This window comes from Medicago truncatula, chromosome 4 (genome assembly GCF_003473485.1).
Source record: "Medicago truncatula cultivar Jemalong A17 chromosome 4, MtrunA17r5.0-ANR, whole genome shotgun sequence".
Taxonomy (NCBI): domain Eukaryota; kingdom Viridiplantae; phylum Streptophyta; class Magnoliopsida; order Fabales; family Fabaceae; genus Medicago; species Medicago truncatula.
Window position 1 is genome coordinate 4,349,739 of NC_053045.1, and position 23,768 is coordinate 4,373,506.

Sequence of the window (23,768 nt, forward strand, 5' to 3'; positions counted from 1 at the left end):
TTAGAGTAGAAATATCTTTTACATGATTGATAGGTTTAACTTTTTACATTTAATAGAGCATATGTGCATTGTCCTTAAAAAAAAGTAGTTTACCTATATAAATATAATATATTTTTGTTAGAAATCTTCATGCATTTAGTTATTGGATTTGGATCACTAATTTTATAACAATTTATAAATCTTTTGTGGTGATAAGCCTCTTGGAGAAGAAGTCATTTATGTATGTACAAGTACAAGCACCACATTTCCTCCTACTTGTAAGTTTAGATAGGTTCAGATTACAGATATGATATATAAGCTTTTGGAATCATAATAGGTTTAATGTGTGGCCAAAAAATTAAAAGATTCTTGGATTAAGATCTTTGGTTGCTGGTTTAATAAGTTATATACCCCACTTGCATACTTTTAATTTTTATGTACCAATTGAAGGGAACTATTTTATTGTTTAAGTTGCTTTGCTTACTTGCTTATCTTTTTTTTTTCCTCTCTAATATAAATAAAGTTTTTATTCTCTCCACTTGACTAATGAGTATCCCAATTTTCATATAAAAAAAAAAAAAAAGCTATCCCAACAAAATAAACATGTCATGAAGGGTCCATTTGAAAAGGTTGATTCCATATAAAATGTACACCCACCCCAATTAATTTAAAAAAAAAATGTTTAAAAAAAAAAACTAAATTATGAATTATTGACCTTTGGATGCCAATATTAACCATTTTACCTGGTTCAAATTTTATAGTCTGAAGCGTAAATGATCTTTTTAGATTTTACAATCTGAATTGTACTCACACTTTTTATTGCAAAGAAATAAATTACTAAAATGGCATAAAGTAAAATGACATAATATAAATTGGAAAAGATTCAACATATTTTTTTATTTGATCAAGAATTCATATTACATTTATATTAACATAAAGCTTATTACAACAAAATATAAGACATGTAATGCTAAACATGGTGTGGAAGAAGATTGAGGGAGAAGGAGGAAAAGACTTGTCATCCCTCTTGCACACCCTCTAGAGAACATGAGAATACAAGATGACTGTGATAAGCAATCCCAGATATAGACGGATCTGGAGTGCGGATTTACAAAGTGGAACAACACCATTTGATCATTCTTACTATCAACAGAAGATGACATGAACCTTTATATGAAAGGTTAATCGTGAAACATTGACATCATAAACGACTCAAAATAAAAGTAAGAAAGAAAAGAAGAGAATGTGAGTTTGAATGAGAAATTGTGAAGAATGAGTGGGCTTTTGTAAAAGGGACATTTTGTTTTGTTTTTATATTGAGTCGTGTAACTCTAGTTTTTCTTAAATCAAGCAATTCTTATGTGTTTTTGATGTAATTCACTACAAAATCATGTAATTCGGCAAAGCAAAGCACCTCATAAAGAATTAGGAAGACACTGGATGAAGATTCAAGAAGCTTCTAAAGACATTACAAAGTAGAGAAATACTTGAGGACAATCCACTCAAAAATTTATAAAGTTTATGCTTCATTTGTACGGTGCTAGGAATTAGGAACCAACAATCAATAATTTTCATTTACATCACTTGAGGTCGAACAATGTTTAAGTTCCGAGTGATATAAACTACAAAAATGTTGTTTTTTTTAAAGATACAAAAATGTTGGTTATTACCTTCGTTTTACCTCAAAATCAAGTATCTTTTAAGTGATTGCGTGACATATTTCTCTTCATATGTGTCTATTTAGTTGTTTTGTTTTGTTTTGTCGTTTCCCTTTGCAATGTTTAAGTATGATATTTGAACATTTGACTTGTTTGAGTATGTTCGATCATGTAGGACTGGAGGTAGTTAAAAGGCTAGTCACGAGTAAGCATCAAAGTGGATGAATACATGATGTTTTAGAGTCCATCGAATGATTTGTTCTGAAATTTCATGAAAGCACAATATGACTCATATGTAGTATTTTGATCATATAACGAGTTGTAGATGTCCAAATGGAGTTCAATCAAAGACAAATGAAAGCTAACATTTAATTTATATCTACAACTTTCACGAAGACATCTAAACTCAATTTGGAAGAGAAAGGGGTCGAAAAGACACATAAGTGAGCGTTAGGCGCCATAAAAACCATTCATAAGCGCCATGTGCCTGTAACAGAGTGCCTAGAAGCATAACAGACTCAACGCCCTGTGTCGGTCGAGAACACTATATTGTTGATATCATTCAAAAACATAAGAATTTATATTATATTTATTTTATTGTCGGTCTCATTGAAAAAGATAGTTATGATTTTTTACTAATTGAAAGTAAGAAATATCTATACATATAATTTTAATCAAATTTTTTTTTCTTAAATCTATAACAAACAAACTCAAACCCATTTGGGTTGGCCGCGTGGTGTTGGCTTGAAACCTTGGAGGGTGGTCCTTTCAAGGTCTCAGGTTCGATTCTCCTTAGTGCCAATATTGGTGGACTAGTTAGCTTCTTAAAAAAGGTTAAATATGTGTAGTCCCTATAAAGATACCAACTTTTCATTTTAGTCATTCTAAAAGATTTATTCCACTTTTGGTCCCCAAAAAGTTTCTTATTTTCACTCCTTTTAAATAAATTCATATGTAGAATTTAATTTTGTGAATAAAATTTTAAAGAAACGTTTATAATATTATAAGAATCTCTCCAAAAAAAATTAGAATTTTTTGACAAAAACATGAATTAAATATGAATTTTTACATCTTTGACGGTTAAAAATTTATATTTAATTCATGTTTTATTAAAAAATTCATTTTTTTTAGGAGAGTTTTTTTTACAATATCCTACAGAGTTTTGCATAATTTCATTAAAATATACACGAGTTAACTTTAAAATAGGGACAAAAAATGGTGATTGAAAATTTTATAGGGACTAAAAGTCGAAGGAAATTTTAGAATGATTAAAACGAAAATTTGATGTATTTATAAAGATCAAAAACATATTTAACCCAAAACAAAAAAACAGACACATTTTGACATGTTTGGTTCCTCTTAAAATATAATTGATTTTGTCTCCATAATTGATTCTACTTAAAGCTAAAAATTGTAGTTTCTAATTCTAGTGACATATCGAAGCATTTATCTAAGAGGAAAAAAAATAAAAAAATCTACAACTAATTTTCACACTCAAATTTATTTTTGAATTCATTCTCACATAAATATATCCAAATTTAAATCATTTTACCTTCAACTTAATTTTGCCGAAATCAAAATTTACTAAAATCATACATTATTATTTTTTATAGGGAAATGCTAACCGGTGCCCCTGGGGCACTGATTAAGGGTATGAAAAAGAAAATTATATAGTAGTTAATGCATTGAAATTGTGTAATTAATTTATAATAATGTCAAAAACAGTTTCCTTTTATGGTAATAATTCTCTTTTATGGTATGTTTAACCAGTGCCCCAGGGGCACCAGTTAGCAGGACCCTTATTTATAAAGCACATCTTGAATTTATTCAATACATTATGATCTATAAAGCACATCAATCTTGCCCCTTCATATTCTTGTCCTTGATGCTCTGTTTTATTTGAATTTCATTTGTTGAAAAGAAAGACCACGTGGCAGCATCTTAATAGTTTGAATGATCAAACGGTAGCAAAATAGCAAAAGTCTCATTCTAACGGTTCTCAGTTCCTACGAATAGAAAGAAAGCTGTTTGAATTTGTGTCTTTCAACGCAAACAAAAGAAACCCCATTTCTTGAAAACAAGTGTTACGTACCAAGCATGTTCCCAGAATCAGATGATGGTAACAACATAGAACTTGGTGCTACTTTACTCACTACTACTAGAGGTAGCGTGTGCAACAAGAAATGGCTTCAATGGTTATACAAGAAGCCTACAACTTCTAGGGCTAACTATGAAGAATCTACATCACCTCTTTCCTCAGTAGAACTGCGCGTTACGAATGATATTGCTGGAATTGTGAAGGAGAAGGACTTGAAGTCTCTTCTTGAGTTTGGTGGGGTTGGTAGAGTTTGTGATGTTCTCCGTGGTCAAATTCATCACTCATCAGCAGAGGTAATAATTCTCTTTAATATCATCGATGGATGTTTGATCAAATATATAAATGCTTTCTTGGTTTATTAAGTGTTAGGGTTGCGTTGCGTATAATATCTGCGTGGCACCAACACTTTTGATTGAAGGTATGTTCCGGTGTCCAACATGTGTCAGTGTCTGACACAACACCGGCACAAGTGATTGCTTTGAGTTATGTCATTTTCTCAAAATTTTACCGGGGTCAACATCTCAAGTGTGTGTGTGTGTGTGTGTGTGTCTGATGTTTGTGATCGTGTCTGTCTGTGCTTCATAGCATATAATATATCATTGAAATTTAAGTATGAGTTGTTAGTACCACATTGACTAGGAATGTGTTAAATAAAGATATATAAGAGAGGGGGACTCATATGCTTAATCCTCTAGGTTTTGGGTGGATGCGGTGTCATGGTCTCTTGATGGACCTGATCATTAGCTGTAGGCACTCCGCAAGATTTCCCAACATAATATACACTACTACTAGCAGTTGTTATAATTAGCTTGAGAAAGATGTATTTTTTTGTTTTGTTGATGAAGTTTTGGTTTTTATGGAATGAACAGAAGATCACTAGGAACCTTGGATCAAGCTTCTTTGACTTTTTATGGTATACCATCAAGGACAATCGTTGCACAGTTTCATTGCTTCTGATTTCAGCTTTATTCTCCTTAGCCATAGGATACATGGAGGAAGGACTCAAGTATGGTTGGCATGATGGTGTTGCCATAGCTTTTTCTGTTCTACTAATGCTTGCATTCTCTTCAATAACAAGCTTTTGGCGTCATAGGAAAATGATGAACAAACCGACAAAGCGAAAAGGCAAGGAGGTGAAATTCAATGTTAAAAGAGGTGAAGTGTCACAGTCTGTTGATCTTGATCTCTCAGCGTCTGATATTGTGGTGGGTGACATGATGTTTCTGAGTCCTCATGATGAAGTTCCAGCCGATGGTTTGCTTGTGAGTCATGGAATCCTTGTGCTGGCTAAAGGAATCAAAAAAGAAAAAGTTGATCGCGATGATAATCCATTTCTTATAGCTGGTTCGGAGGTGATTGCAGGTTATGGACAGATGATTGTGACATCAGTTCGAAATGAATCAGATTTTGCTGAGATGAACTGCTCAATGAGTTCTCACTTTGAAAAGAGAGGCCTTTTGGAAAAACTAATTGAGAAGCCGATTTCCTACCTTGACAAAGCTTCTCTTTTTATCTTTACATTGGTTGCATTTGTGGTGTTCATTCACCAAATTTGTGAAAAAGATGGAGATGGTGATGGATTGCCAGATATGAAAGTTTCAGTTGGCTTGTTGATGGAACTCCTTGAGAATATTTTGTTGAGACCAAGAGGAAGGATTTCCATTCTAGCATGTGTTTTTACAGCTGCAATATTGTTTGTGCAACATGGAATGCCACGTATGGTTACTTTTTCTCTCCATTACCACATTAATGATGTAGTGCCAGACGAAGAAGCTGTTTTTAATGATTTATCTGCTTGTACAACCATGGGGTTGGTAACTGTCATCTGCGTTGATGTATCTGGTAGGCTTATTTCTAAACCAATGGAGGTCAGTGAAATCTGGATGGGGGAGGGGGAGACAGAAATTTGTGAAGTTGAGGGTTCCGAAACAGTTGTGCTTGACAAGCTTAAAGAAGGAGTTGTTTTATCGATTATTTCACCAGAACTGTCTCTTTCTCCGAGGTCCAGTGCACTTGTTTCTTGGGCAGAAACAAAGTGTGAAATGGACACTAATTCTTTCATAGAAAGATTTGACATTTTTAAGCATAACAAACTGAATTCTGACAAAGGGGGAAGTGGAGTTTTGGTGAAAGAAGTTTTAGGTACTGAACAAGTTCTGCATTTGCACTGGAGTGGTTCTGCATCCACAATATTGGAAACGTGTTCACGATATTATGATGGTCAAGGAGAATGTCATGCCATGGGAAATCAGAAAATAAAATTTGTGCAGAAAATCATAGAGATGGAGGGAAGTGGCCTCAAACCAATTGCATTTGCTTATAGAAAAACGTATTTGCAGGTACTCGAGCAAGACGATTTGACCTTGTTAGCTCTGATAGGTTTCAAGGAAAAATCTCGAGAATCGATAAAATCAGCTTTGCAAGGTGTCCAAAATACTGGAATAAAGATAAAATTGATCTCAGAGGATGACATCGATTTAGTTGAAGAGATAGCTTATGAACTGGGAATAGAAGTGCCGGTAGGCGGTCACCTTGAGGGAAAAGAATTTAAGGATTTGCATGAAGGAGCTAGATTCGATGAAGTGGATAAAGCCATAGCAATGGGAAGCTTCTGTGCTGAAGATAAGCTTTGTATGGTGAATTATTTGCAAGACAAAGGTGATGTCGTTGCATTCATTGATCAAAGGCTGATAACTCGTCATGCTTCAGAAGTTTTGAAAGTAGCCGATGTAGGTATAGTTTCCCTTAATTCTCTGAGGAAAAAAATGGACAAAGGGAGTTGTGGCATAACTATGACATGTTTCAGTGCATTGGAACCAATTGTGAAGGCCGGCAGACGTAAATATCACAATATTCAAAAGTTCATTCAACTTCAGCTGACAGTTAGCATATCAGGGTTACTCATAACCTTGATTACAACAATTTTCACAGGAAATTCTCCTCTAACAGCAATCCAAATGATTTGGATAAATGTGCTAATGTGCCTTCTAGGTGGCCTAATGATGGTGATGGAATTAAGTCGCGAAGAAGAGCTTGCCAAACAACCATGTGATAGGAATCAGCCAATTATAACCATGAAAATCTTGAAAAACATTGTTTATCAGGTTTTGTATCAGGCCTTCTTATGCATGATACTTCAATTTGGGGGGCATATTACTCACAGTGAAAAGCAAGTTAGGAAAACCATGATCTTCAACACATTCTTATTTTGCCAGCTCTTTAATCTGCTCAATAACGTATATTTGTTGAAAAAACAAGGTTTGAAGATGATTGTTCAGAACTTGATTTTCTCGGTGGCTTTAGGCAGTTGTGTTGTAATGCAGGTTTTGGTGATTCAGTATGCAAAAGGCCTAGCAGATTGCGTACCGTTGAATACTGCTGGATGGACTATATGTGTGCTGGTTAGCGCTCTTTCATGGGTATTTGAATGGATCTTGAAGAGTCTTCCAGTTATTATGCACACCAATTATGCTACAAGCTCCGAACCTGCAGGGACCGAGTTATTATTTGCGCCAATTATGCTTCAGCATCAGAACCTGCGGAATCTACCAGTTTAAACACAGAATGATTTTGTTGATTGACATATGCAGCCAACATGATTTCTGTTGAGCTGACTCATCATTGAGTTAGTTATGACATAGAAGGATTGGTTTTCATCTAACAAGGCTTAGTGGAAATAGTTATACATTTGTATCACATTTGCACCCCTTTTGCATTTTACAAATACTATTCTGTTTATGTCATATTTTTTCTTAGATGAAATCAGTTTATCATTCGCTTCTGCTTTGCTTTGTTTCTACAAGTTTTCGTATCCACTATAAGTTTGATTGAGGTTTAAGATGGTGTTGCAGCATCCTTAAGTTCTTATGCTTCTATTTGAACTCTATGACGCGAAATAGCCACATCAATAATTCAACTGGTTTAGGAACAACTAAATGTAAGGACGTCTTTCTTCGATTAGATATGTGTAAGGACAAATAAAAGTGACGGCACTTGTGTGTCATTGTGAATTTGTGACAATTTTTGTTAGTTAATTATTATTAATCAAAAGTTTATAAGAACTTTTTTGTGAGTGAAGACTTTTTGTGACAAATCTTCTACTGTGTACTGCTCTTGTGACTAGGGAAAGGTTATGGATGAAGTAAAAACAATCTGGCATTGCCATGAATAAATATTCTGTCTTGATAAATTGAAATTATATGATAGATGCTATCAGTAATACCAACTTGGTGCCCAGAATATTCATTCATGTCACAACTCACAACTAGGTGCAGTTGACCATTGAGCAAACTATTATTACTAATTGAGAGAATAGATGATTATATTTTGTGTAGCCTATTTAAATAGCATCTGTTACGGATATGCTAGAAAAAGAAACAATATCTTATTCAAAAATAGATGAACAAATTGCACTTTAAAGGGAGATATATGCTAAAAAATTATAATGAGATGCGATAATTGATATATTAAGTGCAACAGAAAAGCGAATAGTAAATTTAATGTGTTCGTCCTTCCACTAGTAATAATTATGAAATTGTCAAAAATAACTTGTTATGAAATATGACATCTATGTCTTGCATGACGAAGCTCGGACGCAAAACAAATCATATAACTCGGAAAAGTATGTAACATTTTTGGGATTTGAGTGTGACATATGCATTGTTTTGTGCTCTCCATATTATAATTTAGACAAAATTAAGCTTGCAAATGATACAAAAGATTAAATTTATTGGACACAGGTGTTAGATCCATATATAAAGTTAAATGGTTCCACAGGTTTAACTCAACCGACAATCATATCCAAATTGTTAAGTTAGATGGGGTTCGAACCCCAACTCTTCCGCTTGTGTGTGTGAGTTTTTAGTGATTATTCATTTGTCATTTCATCTAAGTATAATAACTATACACTATTTTTTTTAGTTTTTATAATATTATTTTAATTAGTAAGTAAAAAAATAGGTAAATCTCATTAAAATGGGAACAACTTCACTGACACATTTTTTTTTTTGTCAAATAATTTAGTGGCTAGATATTCACCTCAAAGCCTTGTAAGGTAAATAAGAGGGGAACTCGAGTTTGAATCTCGACCCCTGCATATTATATGCAATGTCCCTAACTCGAGTTTGCGGAAATTAAGAAAGTGGATATTTGTATTAAAGTTGTTTGTAATCACTATTGTTTTTACAATTTTATCCTTAAGAGAGAGGGTTAGTTTATGTTTTCCATATGCTATTTATTGTTGATTGAAGAGAAAGATGTATAATAAATAGAGATATGTATGTAAAGAAATAATTAATGTAGTTGAAAATAACAAAATGGTCTTATAAAAAGGAACAACAAATTTTTTTAAAATCGGTCTTATAATTAGGGACAGAGGAGCTAGTATATAATTTCTTTATTCAATATATCATTCCTTATCAATTAACTAAATTATTTTTTTAATTTTCTTTTGTATTTGCATCAAAATCAAATTATTACTTTTTTAATTAAGTGTGACGAAAAAGTCCTTGCGAATAAGCAGGCAACTTGGTGGTATCATCACATTCATCTCTGTTTTCTGTTTTTGTTGAATTTCTCTTTCTGATTGAAGAAAGAAGGAGAAATGGATCAAGTATTCAACAAGGTTGGATCCTATTGGTTCAATCAGAAAGCCAGCAAGGAGCTTAATTCCGTCGGTGATGAAATCAATGTATCTATCTCCCCTTTTCAATTTTCCATTATTTTTTTATATTCATCATCTGAAAAAATATTCCAAAATTATTAATATTTTTGGATAATTGAACCACGCTGTTATATTTGATCAATTGAATTGAATTGATTGAGTATTGTAAAAATGTTTTCTTCTCTTGTAAGATATCTCAATTTTTAATCAGTAAAATACTTTTTTTCCAAATTGTTCATATGTTTGCTGGTAGGCAGATTATATGGTCACCGTGTAGATGCTCGCGGTCCTCCTTGTCCTTGTAGCTGGGATGGTGACTTGATCGGTACCAGTTCAATAAAAGCAAGGAAAAATGAATATGTGTGCCTCAAAATTCAACTCATATTCATTTTTCCTCGTTTTTGTCAAACTGATATCAATTAGGTCACCATCTTAGACATAATGACGAGTAGGACGTAAACTTGTACTTTAGAGGAACATTTATAGGAATATTTAGGTTATGTAGTTTGAATGCGTTGTAGGAATATTTAATTCTGAAAAGACGTGACGTGAGCATCTGCAACGTAGGTCTGTAAGTCATCCTGTCATAATCCAGCGTTTGAAATGGTATCACATTGTTAGCTTTGTTACAAACCTTACCTTCTTGTTAGAGATAATGAGTAAAATGACCTTCTCACATGTTCAGTTTTGAAATTATATGCTTCTTCAAAACTACAACAAATGCCAAAGATGAATTTGCATTGCTTGGATAATGTCTTTATTGACACCTTCTTCTTTTGATATTATGCAGTCACTGTCCAACAGTATTGAAGGCGGAACCAAATGGTTGGTCAACAAAGTAAAAGGTTTCTATTTCCTATTTCCATATGTTGCTCAAACATCTATCTTTTCAAGTCCTGGCTATGAATGAAACCTGTGCAACATTTAAGATGAATCTAATGTATTGTTTTTCTGTGCATACTGATATCAGTGTAGTATCCATACCTGTGTTGTGGATTTAGAATGAAAGATCAACAGCTGAAACTGAAAATAGTCAGCGTAGGGTATTGTGAGACCCTGTATTCTCACCCCTCTCATGTCCAATTTTTCATATCTGTATTATGTACTGATCAAGTTTTCCCTACATTGAATGAGATATGACCTGAAAATGTATTTATAAGTGAGAGAAATCTCTCAATTTACAAGCCTATTTTGTAGGGATGAGTTAGGCCCAATTCAATTTTTCCTTCCAATCTCCATTGCATGTAATTACATCAACCATGTTTAGATGCTTTACGGTTTTTCTCTTAATATACACCTTAGTATTGGTGACTTTTGAAACGGATATGTGCACTAATCTTACAATGGATCTCCACAGTTAGTGTGGACTGAGCAGCAACTTGAGAAATTTAGTACTTTGAACCATGGAGGTCTGTTTATAAGTTATTTTGGCAATGATAATTTCTTCTCTTTTTTACTGCATGATAATTTCTTCTATAAATGTTTTTTTACTATTAATTTTTGCGAAGCTACATTCAGAATTATTTGAAAAATAATTAAACAGTGAAAAGGAATTTAAACTGTATGAACTGAGTCAGTAATTTATTTATTCTTCTCCTATTTTTCTACAATTATCATCAATTTTTAAACGTCTTTTGAGTATATGATTTTGCTATCGTTCCTTCTATAATTTTGTTATTAGAAATTTTCTAAACCAGTTTGACACTAGTGGTATGAAGCAAAACCACCAATGGTTCTACTTTATTTCTCCACTTCATGAATTGTCTATTATCCATAAGGTTTTCATCAAGCAATAAGTATGAATATCATGAAGGGGTTAGGATCCTCTCCATTGTTTATTCTCTCCATTTCTTCCATTACTACAGTTTTAGAGATATAAATACATAAGTGTATTTATTGAAGTGTATTAAATGTACCTTTGTCACATGATTTGAAATCACAGTTCTATTTGACATAGCAATAATGGTATTTTGAAGGGAACTTAATTATATCACTTTGCAGGAAAAATGCAGAAGCCATTACCAGAGTTGTTAAAGGAGTATGATCTACCAATAGGAATCTTTCCTCGTGATGCAACAAACTACGAATTTAACGAAGAGACGGGAAAGCTTGAAGTCTTCATCCCTCAGGTCTGCGAAGTAGGCTATAAGGATTCATCCGTCTTGCGTTTCTTCACCACCGTTACTGGTTATCTGGAGAAAGGAAAGCTAGCAGACATCGAGGGAATGAAGACAAAAGTAATTATCTGGGTAAAAGTGACAACCATTTTCTCCGAGGGATCAAAGCTCTATGTGACTGCTGGCATGAAGAAAACAAGGAGTAGGGAAGCATATGATGTTACAAGAGATGGTGTACCTGTAGATAAGTTCTAAAACTTTCATATGATAATCTGTAAAAGCCTTTGTTGTTTTATACACCATTTTAAGTCTTTTTGTATGGTTGGGTTGTGATTTGAGAAATGTGGAAAGTCTCTTTAGTATTCGATGATTATGATCAATTAACTGTTGCTGTTTGGTAGTTTACATCTTCACTAATTTTTCACATTTAGCCAAACCCAAACCATGAACATCCTTGATTCTAGAGAGTAGTAATTTCATGTGAAAACTGAGACTCTTTCGCCAAAACCAACGGAATACGTCTTATCTGCAGTAGTTGTTCTATTCCATCTGTTATAAATGCACATGTCAAGGAGATGAAAATATGAATTATATATCTCGTAATACCTGCATTCACATGTCTGCACAAAATTGTAAACTATGATAATGATTATAACCAAATGTTTTATCTCTTTCTATTAGTACTTAATGATTGTAAATCGATGTGTCTAGGAACAAAGATTAATTGTTACAAATTGGTTCACTTTTTATATACCCTTTATACAATAGCATTCATTTTAATTTTAGAGGGTGCTAAACTATTTTTTGTTTGAATGTCTTTAAATCTATTGCTATAAAGTGTAAAAATTTATGTAATGGATATTGTTAGCTGGTGAACATTCAGAGTGAACTCTTAAGATAGAAAGCTACTAAGTTGAACTGGTGAGAAAAGATCAATGGTTGATGACCGAAAATAATGGCAGCAACGATAGAGATGGTCATTGTATATTCGTAAACACTCCAACAATTAAGTTAGCAAATCTTTCATGTGATACGTAACAGCCTAATTGCATTGCATTTACTTATTGGGAAAAGCTATTTCTCTAGAAAAATAGCACAAAGAATTTTCCACGACATAGTTGGCAATTCTTGAAGAATTCTTGATGTTATTTTTCTAGAGATATAACATTGCTCTTACTTATTATTCCTAGTACAAAATTAAATTAAAAGATATTTAAAATTGGATAAGTGTATTGTACCCAAAAAAAGAGGCTAAAGTGCACTTTTCACCTCTTAAGTTTTAAAAAATTGTGATTTTGACCCCCTATTAAAAAAACGACAAAAGTGACCCCCTATGTTTTGGGAAATATGCTCTTTTGACCCCCTAACATAAGGGAAATATGATCTTTTGACCCCTTATCTTCTCAAAAAGTTGCAATTAAGGCCCCTTTTTTGGGACACGTGGCGTCTTCTCGTCAATTTTGGGACGAAAGGGGCCATAATTATAAATTTTTTAATAGAGGGCCAAAATCGCAACATTTTAAAACTTAGAGGTCAAAAAGTGCAGTTTAGCCAAAAAAAAATTGGATGAGTGTAAAATAAAAGTTTTCACAGGCTTTGTGGGATAGGAGGTTAAGCTAAGGCAATATAAGTTAGACCAAAATCGCAACATTTTAAAATTTAGAGGTCAAAAAGTGCAGTTTAGCCAAAAAAAAAAAAAAATTGGATAAGTGTAAAATAAAAGTTTTCACAAGCTTTGTGGGATAGGAGGTTAAGCTAAGGCAATATAAGTTAGAATAGTCTTCTTTTTTTCTTTTTTTTGTTTTTTGAGATTAGAATAGTCTATAGTCTATTGTTTATTGTTTAGTAGGTCTGTAAGACTGTAACTAGCGTTTAAATGCCCAATTTTATCCAATATGTGCCTTCAATTGCTCACATGCCCTAAAAAAATCCAAAAATACCTTTGGGAGTTACAAACTAAATATATCGAGTCGTAACTCTCGACCATTCAAGTTTGGTGGTTACAACATGATATGCTTTTATTGCATATAAGGAAACCTTAGCTTGTACTACACTCCTTCATCTATACTCTACCTTCTCATTCCATCTTCTCTACATAATCGTAACTCTCAAACTTAAGCGATCAGTAGTTAGGCCCTCGTAAGTTCGGGAGGTAGGACCCGAGGGGTGTACTTTAGTTTGTTTTTAGGGGCTAGTGAGCAAAATAAGGAGACTAAAGAACAATTCATTTATTTTTTATTACAAAGAGGGTTAAAACCTAGCGAAAAACATAAACTATAAAGAAACTAAGGGAGGAACAAATTTCATTTTTGCATCAACATCTAACAAATGAGTAAACTGAGACGAGCAAGACTCAATAATGAGTAACCGCATTTAAAGAGCATTTAAGATTAACTAGAACTTTTGCACACCAATTAGCTTCGCAATAAGAATAATGCACCACAACCTCCCAATCCAACTTAAGAAGGTGGCGAATCCACACAACCAAAGATTTGTTAATAACACTTCCATCTCTATGACTATTAAGGGCATTCATATCACTACGGACACGCTGACACCATTAAAAATTTGAGACAATCACATAATTTAGTGTAATAATTATATGTGTCGGTGTCGTGTCTGTGTCGGACAAATAAGACTAATCTAATAAGTGTTCGTATTTCATAGGTGTATTCACATATTTAGCTTCATCACAACTTTGCTTTCCTACTTTGTTTTTCTGTTTTCCCATTTTTTTCCCTAAATAGCATAGAATAACTGCACCTGCAATTTTGGCCTCCTTACAATTCCACAACCTTGCTATTTTGTCATCTTATAACAATGAACTTGACCTATTTCTTTAGTATAAATAGGAGTAAAAGTTCAGAGTAAACGAAAACGTAGAAAGAATTAAAAAGCAGTGTGAATAAAAGAAAAAAAGAGGAGACAAAACTAAGAATGTAAAGGAAGGTAGACATTATGATTCGAACTTACACACATGTGTTGTGATTCGAAATTAAGTAAAAGTGTTCGGTCTAACAATACTAGCTTCAATCTGATGAAGTAGACTTTATGTGAGTTTTTTCTTTCTTTTCTTCATTATGATTACGATTTAAAGTTAAAGCTTTGTGGTTTATTGCTTCCTCTACGTGCTTCTAGGCTAGATCCTTCAATTTTTTTCTTTAATCACAACCTTGTCTTTCTCTCTTCTTATTGGTCAAGAACAATGAGAGAGAAAAAGGAAGAGAGATCAGATAAGAACATTATGTGAGTATGAGAGAGAAAGTTGCTTTAATCACAACCTTGTTTTTCTCTCTTTTTATTGGTCAAGAACAATGAGAGAGAAAAAGGAAGAGAGATCGGATAAGAACATTATGTGAGTATGAGAGAGAAAATTGTACAAAAGGTGTCACAAAATGGTTGAACAAATATCATTTCTCATTTTAGAAATAGATCATTATGCCAATTTGTTGGTTGTCAATTTTGTACATATACAATTTCTTTATCCATTGGTATCCTATGCATGCGAGTATTGTCAACATAATTTTAGAGTTGTCGTTAAGTCCCATGAAAAAAGAATTGTGAATATATATATATATATATATATATATATATATATATATATATATATATATATATATATATATTTTACTCCAACTTCAAATAGATAAAAAAAGAAATACAAAAAAAAAAGGAACTAGGTCAAGACCTTTTCAAAAAGAGACAAATATATAGTTAGGACAGACTTAAGACAATTTTATCAGTTTGAAGGCATGAAGCTGATTCTGTTTAAGCTACATTGGCCAAAATAGATTTGTTATCACATTTGGAAATACAATTGTGGACACTGATGATATACCTTCCTACCATAGCAGAAGCACAAGACATCGGGATAAGAAGTCTTTCTTTTTTGACATCACCTTGACTCCTTCCCAAATGGATTTCAATTCTGAATTGGTAAATTTTAAATTTATTCCAATCCATGCATTTATCACAATCCATGTTTTTTTTTTAAATCACCTTCGCTCCTTTCCGTTGTAACCTAATTTTCATTGTTGTCTAAATGCAGGTGCTTCCACCTCATTTCAATGATTTTCTATGGAATGGTGACTTTGATTATTTGTATCTCTCCAATGACAATGGTCAAATTGTCAGGACTACTATTGATTACCAAGCAGCTGACTCACTCACAAGCAAGCTCATTAATGGTTGGGACGATTTCTGTACAACCAGTGGATATCAAGCTGGAGATGTGTTGCGTTTCAAGTTCTTCGATGGGAAACTTAGTAATTTTGTTCATGTCTTTGTAAAAAATGCTTAGATTTCCTTCCAATCATGTTGTATGAGTAAGCCAACTGTTTTTATGCATATGTACTATTCATCCTTTTCTTTTCAACTGTCTTTCTGCTTATGTTAATTCACAATAAATTAATGTAATGAACAATGAACTTTTATTTTGGTGTTATGTAACAAATTTCCTTATATTTTCCTTTTATTTTGGTTCAATACATTCCATTAAGTATCTCGCGCCTTCAAAAAAAGTTCCATTAAGAATTATGCTTTTTAAATAGTATACAACTTATACACCAATGCTTTTTAATGATATATATTAAGGTCTCACTTATAAAATTAAATTTGTGACCAAAAATATAACTTATCATATCAATATTCATCACTCAATTCCTCCTATCTTTAGATCTTTTCTGTATTTTGACATGTGAATCCATCCCAATCAACTATGTTTTTTGCATTCAACTATTATGTATCATAAACATCAACTTTAAACAATTAACGCTGTGTAGTTTTCTCATTTTCTAAACTCCAATAATTAGATGTATATTATTTTTATGTTATTTTATCCTTCGTCTATTTAGTCAATACAAAATAAACAACTGCCAAATAATTTACATTTATAAAAAATAAACATTTATTATAAATCTCCCGAATTAAATTATAATCATGAAAAAAAAAATGCGCCAACGGCGCAACCCGTGCGGACGCACGGGTACAACACTAGTTTCTAACAAAATCAGCTCCAATACAATCTGGGACATAAGGGAACCAAACATGTGAAGAGAGAGTTAAACTCAAGTTAGCTAAACCATCTGCACAAGTGTTCCCTACCCTAAAAATATGACTAACAAAAAAATGCATGTTCTTAATAGCCTCCATGCAGTTGTACCATCTAATCCTAATGATCCAAGGAACCGTGGAAGTATCCTTACAAGCCAGAAGCACTAATTTGGAATCGGTTTCGAGCCATAGGAGGTTCATCCAATGATTATCAACAGCTAGTTTCCATGCAGCTTTTTGGAAAGGTCTTGACCTAGTTCCTCTTTCTTTTTGAAAAAAGAATTGTGAATATATGTCTTTATCAACAATTGTATAATAAAAAAAAGGGTTAATAGTGTTTTATCCCCCTGTAATATAGCTCATTTCCAGTTTTACCCCTTATAAAATATTTTTTTTTGGATTTTGTCCTTGTAATTTGAATATTTTTAATTTTAGATCTTCATGAATATTGACTGTACAAAATCGAAGATATGGCAGGGGGTAAACCGAAATTTGCTCAAATTAGAAGGGGGTAAACCTAAATTTTCTCAAATTATAGGGGGTGAAATTTTCCACGAAGGTCCAAAACCAAAAAATCTTCAAAATACAAGGATGAAATTCAAAAAAAAAAAATTACAAAACCGGAAATGACCTATATTACAGGGGGTAAAGCATTATTAACCTTAAAAAAATGTACTTGTATGAAGAGATACTTGGCTTACCAAAAAAAATTATTATGCTCTGAATGCCCATTAAACTCTAGACATTCTTTTTTCACTACAAAAAAAAACTGCAAATTGCGACACTTCATCTGCGACCCTTACCTTACAACTGCCTCAAAGTGCATTTTTGCAACAGTTGTTGCGGCTGTTAGGGTAAACCGTCGCAGGTTTTTTTGGTTAATTAATTAGAAGGGGCGTTGTACATTTTCATTCCTCACTTTACCAAATTTTCGTTCCCCCTTTTCTCACTTTCCCAAAATCCCATCTGAAATCTCAAACTCCATCAGAATCGTTCCCAAATCTCAAACTCAAACTCCATCACTCTCAAATCTGAATCGTTGCTCAATCGGTTGCTCACTCAAAATCATTGAATCGTTGCTAAATCGTTCGTTGAATCCTTGAATCTCAAACTCTCAAACTCTCTTTCTACCAATCGTTGAATCGTTGCTCACTCAGACTCTCAAACTCTCAATCGTTGAATCGTCATAACATTGAAAGTTTATGTTTTGTTTAATTTATGAAATGCTTCATATTATCACTGTCAAAGTTTGTTGATGTTCTGTTTTATTTAGTTGTTTCATGAACTGTTGTATATGCATGAACTAATTGCAAGTTGAAATGCAAAACACTCTGTGAGAATGAAGCATTTTTCAAAGTGTTTGGAAAGGAGCATGTTGGATATGTCCGTTCTATGGGGCTTGGGATAACACCATCTCGAATCTCTAGTCGCTCTATTAGATTAGCCTCAGCCTCATCTTCCATCGAGGCTAATGAGAAAATGTTGAAAATGCAAGCTGAGATTGATTCTCTTAAGGAGAAGGCTTCACAAGTTGATTTCTTGAATGCGCAAGTTGCTTTTTTAATGCAAATGCAAGTGCAAAATTCTAGAGACAAAGAGGTAACTTTTACCAAACTATTGCAAAAACATCTTCTCTTTTAAAAAAAAAAAATTAGAAGTTGATATCTGCAAGAGTCCTTAGACTTGTCTTTGTATAACTGCTATGACTGGCTCATTTTTGTCATTACTAAATGTTGTGTTTTTACTTGTATCTTGACAACTCTAGTGCTTTTTTTGAGCAATACAAGTACTTGAATATTGTGCCATTTATCAATATATTTGATATCTCTGGTGTTTTTTTTTCTTTTCTGTTTCAATATTTTGCATTTCAATTTACTAATCACTGTCTTATTTTTTTCTTCTTCTTCTTTTCAGCCAACAAATTTAGAAACAAGAGATGGTAGACATTCATCTGAGTCTAGCCACCGCCTTGAGGATCATTGAAGCAACATCACTAGAGAACTTCTAATTTTGCTACAGCTGTTTTGAATGTTCAGTCACTAGTGTTTTGATTTTTGAATGTTTAAACTTGGGACTATATATCTTTTGTTTTAGATAAGTTGTTGTATGGATAAAACTTCTTACTCTTGAATTATGTATATTTTGCATTTTAAGTCTTTAGTAATATATTTTGAGATTGTCTTCAAATTCTAGAGAATTTTTTTTTAAATCAGGGTATATTAAATTATATATTGAGATTGTGACTTTTTAAAAAAAAAAAAAAAAAATTATACATTTGCGACTGTTCAAACAGTCGTAGCATATTAAATTATAAATTTTAAATTAGACATTTGCGACAGTTAGCAACCGTTGCAAGTCCCTTGAAATCCATGTGAATCTCCTCATTTGCGATTGTTGGCAACTGTCGCAATGCCTTTTGCGGCAGTTGGTGCGGCTGTTCTATGAAGGGTCGCAAATGACACTTGCGACCCCAACATCCGCGACTGTTGGCGAACAGTCGCAATTGTACATTTGCGACCCTTCTAACAGTCGCAATCAGCCATTTTAAAAGTCGCAAAATGCAGTTTTTCTTGTAGTATTTTTTTTAGGGATCTAGACATTCTCATCACCCTCTCTATGATTTCCCACCTTATCCGTCAAACCAATCATATTCATATATCCTTAATTTTTTTTTAATATTAATAATACTTGATAAACATTTAATCTCTATAACCCATAACCTAAAAAAGATATTAAATAAGTCTAATCAATATAACTCCATATCATTACATTTAACATAACTTATATATTTTGATACAATTTATTATGTGAGTCTCACCAAAGGATGAAGAGAGAGAGAGAGAGATTGTCACAGCCTTAAAATTGAGGTTGCTCGTATATAATGAAATCGTCACCAATATTTAAATAGGAAAAAATAATGTGAAACGTAAAGAAAAAAAAAAAAGGTCTTTGAAATCAAATACGTAGTTCTTGTAAGAGAAAAAGTTTGTGTGTTTTTACCAAAAAAAAAAAAAGTTTGTGTGTTGGTTGAGTTTTTTTGTTTGTCAAGCAATCCGGTGATTAATTAGAATTCGTCTTTTTAAGATGAATAAGTGGGTGTGCGAGGTTCAAACGCCGACCGCATATAACAATATATTGTTCCTGTCAACTAAGTTATGTTATGCACAAATATATGCGAGAATTTATTATTTATTTTGAGACCAATAACACAATATTACGCCGGCTGTATTCTTCATGAATATGGTAAATACTAATGGGTTGAATTCCCGTGAGCTTAGCTCAGTTGATAGGGATATTGCATTTTATATGCAGAGACCGGGATTCGAACCCTGGACACTCCACTTCTCCACAATTAAATTGTGTGACAAAAAAAAATAATGAGTTGAATTTATTATTTATTTTGAGACCAATAACACAATCATATAAATTATAAATTGATATTGATCCTAATAGTCAAGCTAGCCATTGTGTTGTGGGCACAAGTGCAGTACAGGTAGAGCTAAGCCTAAACCTAAGCTCCATCCTTGAGTGGGTGTGAAATGTCTCTTGCACAAGTATATAACAATGAAATAAAAGTAAGAAATAAAAATAAGAGAAATGATATTTGTACAATTTTTTTTTACAATTTTCTCTCTCATACTCACACAAAAGACAAACAGTTGTGTGTATTCTTTATGAAATGGAACAATGTGTTTATTTGCAGATTCCTAATTTTGTTGACATACAAATTCCTTATCAATTGACCCTTGGTGCTTGCAAGTATTGTCAAAAAATCATTAGAATCATGGTTAAGGTCCATGAAGAAATAATTTGTGCAAAAATAATCAATCTCTAGTCTCTACCCCATTTATGAATAATATACATGCTTCTCTTAGCCAAAATCTTGAAACCTCCACCCCATTCCAATGTCTGTCTAATCCAAGAGATGCACTAGTTCAGCCAAAGACTGCAAGCATACCATTTATATCCTAGTTCAAATAATCCAAGCTTCATGCAGCCATCGTAATGTTGCATGCAACATATATATGGAAACCAAACAAATAAGACAGATTTAGCCTCATACATGCATGTATCGTGCTCTTAGTACTACAATATACACACCAATTCAACAAATACACCCGACCAACAAAGAAATGCAAAACGATCCTCCAAAGTCAAATAAGCAAAACACTTTTCATCCATTTCAAGTTTTCAACTACAAAATTAAGTTAAGCACATAAATTACAAAATAGAAGAAAGGAAAATTAGTGTGGAAGAGGTGAGCAAAGAGAGAAGAGAAAGTTCCAGAAAATGAAGAGAACAAGAATTGGAGGTTCCTCCTCATCCCCCATTTTTTAAGCAAAATTTACAATATTGGAAGGTTTTTTTTTTTGCCTATTCGCTCTATGAGATTTACAACAACACTTACATCGACAACATGCGCTACACCTAGTGGCTATTAATGAGATCAATTTGAATTTTAATAAAAAAAAAAAAGAGAGAGCATGTTAAAAATAGTACATTAGAAAATGTGTTGCTATCAATCCTATTTAAGATAGAGGTGTATCATATCATCATAAATATTTTCAAAGTTGCGTGTGGCATCCACAAGCCTGAATCTTCAAATTTGTCCACAACCAAACAACCCTCGCAGTACTACTTGTTGGCTGTTTCAATCTCTAAATTTGATCAATGCATGTTTAAATAAAAAACAATTATGTTATTTTCTTTACAACGTGTGGTCCAGGTCCATGGCACATGGTGTCCACATAACAGAACAGTTCCAGACTTAGCTGATTGCATTGAATATCTACACTTGTCGTTATACTTCAAATCAAAATCAAAATTAACTTTAAAAGTAAATACCCAATTTGTTATCCAATATATTTTTAAATATTCAACAATATTTTTAAAGTATCTTTTATATTTGTTTCCTCATACGAACTCTTATGTTTATACTTTATACACTCTTATACTACACAATACAATGATTTAATATTTCATTTTTTCTCTATATTTTTTTTTTCTCATTTCAAAATATAAAGAAACCATCTTTTTATAATAGATTTAATTGCATTTTTGGACCCCTATCTTTTCAAAAGTTACAGTTATGGACCCCTAACTAATTTAAATACAAAACAGCCCCCTATGTTTTGATTCTTTGGCAGTTTTGGACCCCCAATCCATTGTTGACTCGATCAACACTGATGTGGCACCCTAAGTGAGGTGTCACATGTCAATTTTTTTTTTTTTTTTGCCTTGGGGATCCAAAACTACCAAAGAATCAAAACATTGGGGACTGTTTTATATTTAAATTAGTTAGGGATCCATAACCGCAACTTTTAAAAAGATAAGGGTTCAAAAGTGCAATTAAAATCTTTATAATAATAACATGAGAGTAGGGTCCTCTGGAGAAGTATAGATGTGAGAAATTAAATTCAAAGAACCTTTGGCAGAAAAAGGTTTAGCTGTCACAAAGCTACAGACAAAAAAGCTTCTCTGCCCAATTTTGGTGTTTTCTTTCGTTCATTTCCCCACTCGCTTCCTTCTTACACTCTAATAAGATAATTGCTCATTCTTGAAAAAAAAAAAAAGAAAAAAAAGATAATCGCTCTTTTCCCCATAAAAAACTTTCATTCTCATACAAACTGATTAAAATATCTCTTGTGTGAGTTAACTCACGCCAGATAAGATAAAGTATAACATGTATGAGTTAACTCGCGTTGAATTATAACTTACATGAGTTAACTCACGTTAGAGTTATAACTTACCTGAATTAAGTCACGATGAATTATAATCTACGTGAGTTAACTCACGCTGACTTAAACGTGACTTAAGTCACGCTGCGTGTAACACCTGCATAAGTTTATTTACACGAGGGTATTTTGAATAGTTGAATTGAGAATTAGCGAAATTTGATTGGAGAATAACAATTTTTCTCTAATAAACTCATAGGCCCCATGTGATGTTTGCTTTTCTTTTCTTTTTGTTTTTCTGATTCATTCTTTTTTAAAACTGAAAATTCTAGTCATGGATTATGCTTTGTTTAGTAAAAAATAACGAATAATTGATAAATTAATTAATAATGAATGAGACTCGATTATTTCAATCGATAATAAATTAAGTGTTGGAAAAAGTGATGTTAGTATTACTCTTTCTTAATATCTCAATATTATATTATTATTTAATGTTCGACAATATTTTAAATATGATTATTTTTCGGAAGAGGAAATTTATAAAAAAAATGGAAAAGTTGTAGGTGTAGGGTAAGAAGAATTTCCCTTCGCTGAATGAAGGTTATGTGGCCTTCAAGCCAAAGAAACTTCAACGCCATACTGTAACGGATATGCATAGACTATGAAGATCCTAGTGTGAGATAAAGGTAAGAAATTTCCTATAAAAGAAAAAAGAAAGATAGTCAATAAAAAGACCACGTTACTAAGAATTTTCTTTTATATTAAGTTTTTTATGAGATGTTTTATATTTTAATTAACCCATCATAATTACTTAATTTGATGTTTATCTCTAGTAGGTGCTATAAGCAGTCTTATCATTTACATCCTTAGAACCTCTTACGAGGTTCAATATGAAAATAGTTTATAAAGCTGGCAGCGATACACTAGATTTTTTTTGCACGAAATTGAGTTGCCTTTGGTTAAATGAAAAGAGGCTTATTAATATCTCATCCAAGCCATTTTATATTTTTATGGGACTTCACTTATCAGACGGTAATGTCATCGACATTGATCAATTCAATTATGATACATAAGTCAATTCAAATTTAAATTGTTCTTTGTCACACAAATACAATCTATTTTTATAAAAGAAAATCTTGTTATATGTTTTTTTAACCAAATTGTTACATGACCTACTTAAACTAAGTTTACATGACATACTTAAACTAAGTTTGCTTAAGTATGACTACTTAAACTTAACTTACATGACATGCTTAAAATTAGTTTAAGATTAAATTACATTAGAATCAAGTCTTATCCATCATTAAAGCAAGTCCTTTTTTTTTTTCTTTTAAGTTTTGTTTCACTCAATTTCAATTACACTAGAATCAAGTCTTCTCCATCAAAGGGAGAAATCTTGTTTGAAGAAGTATGATTTTGGAAGAGGAAAAAGGAAGAGGCGTTTTCTGGATTTTGGAAGAAGGAAAAGGCGTTAGTTTTTTTGGGTGAATTTGAAAATTAAATTTTATTAAGAGAAATTCTAAGGTC

The 23,768-nt window shown here is 32.6% G+C and overlaps 2 protein-coding genes across 2 annotated transcripts; both read left to right on the forward strand.

The window, feature by feature from the left end:
* Positions 1-3,734: 3,734 nt before the first annotated feature.
* Positions 3,735-7,292, forward strand: LOC11419191 (calcium-transporting ATPase 12, plasma membrane-type). Its single transcript, XM_039832568.1, has 2 exons — positions 3,735-4,028; positions 4,605-7,292. The coding sequence occupies exons 1-2, from the start codon at positions 3,735-3,737 to the stop codon at positions 7,290-7,292; spliced, it is 2,982 nt and encodes a 993-aa protein (XP_039688502.1).
* Positions 7,293-9,229: 1,937 nt separating this feature from the next.
* On the forward strand, positions 9,230-11,940 carry LOC11414237 (uncharacterized protein At5g01610). The gene is made up of 3 exons (XM_003604510.4): positions 9,230-9,424; positions 10,188-10,242; positions 11,399-11,940. Exons 1-3 carry the CDS (start codon positions 9,338-9,340, stop codon positions 11,767-11,769), a joined length of 513 nt encoding a protein of 170 aa, XP_003604558.1. The 5' UTR covers positions 9,230-9,337; the 3' UTR covers positions 11,770-11,940.
* Positions 11,941-23,768: the final 11,828 nt, after the last annotated feature.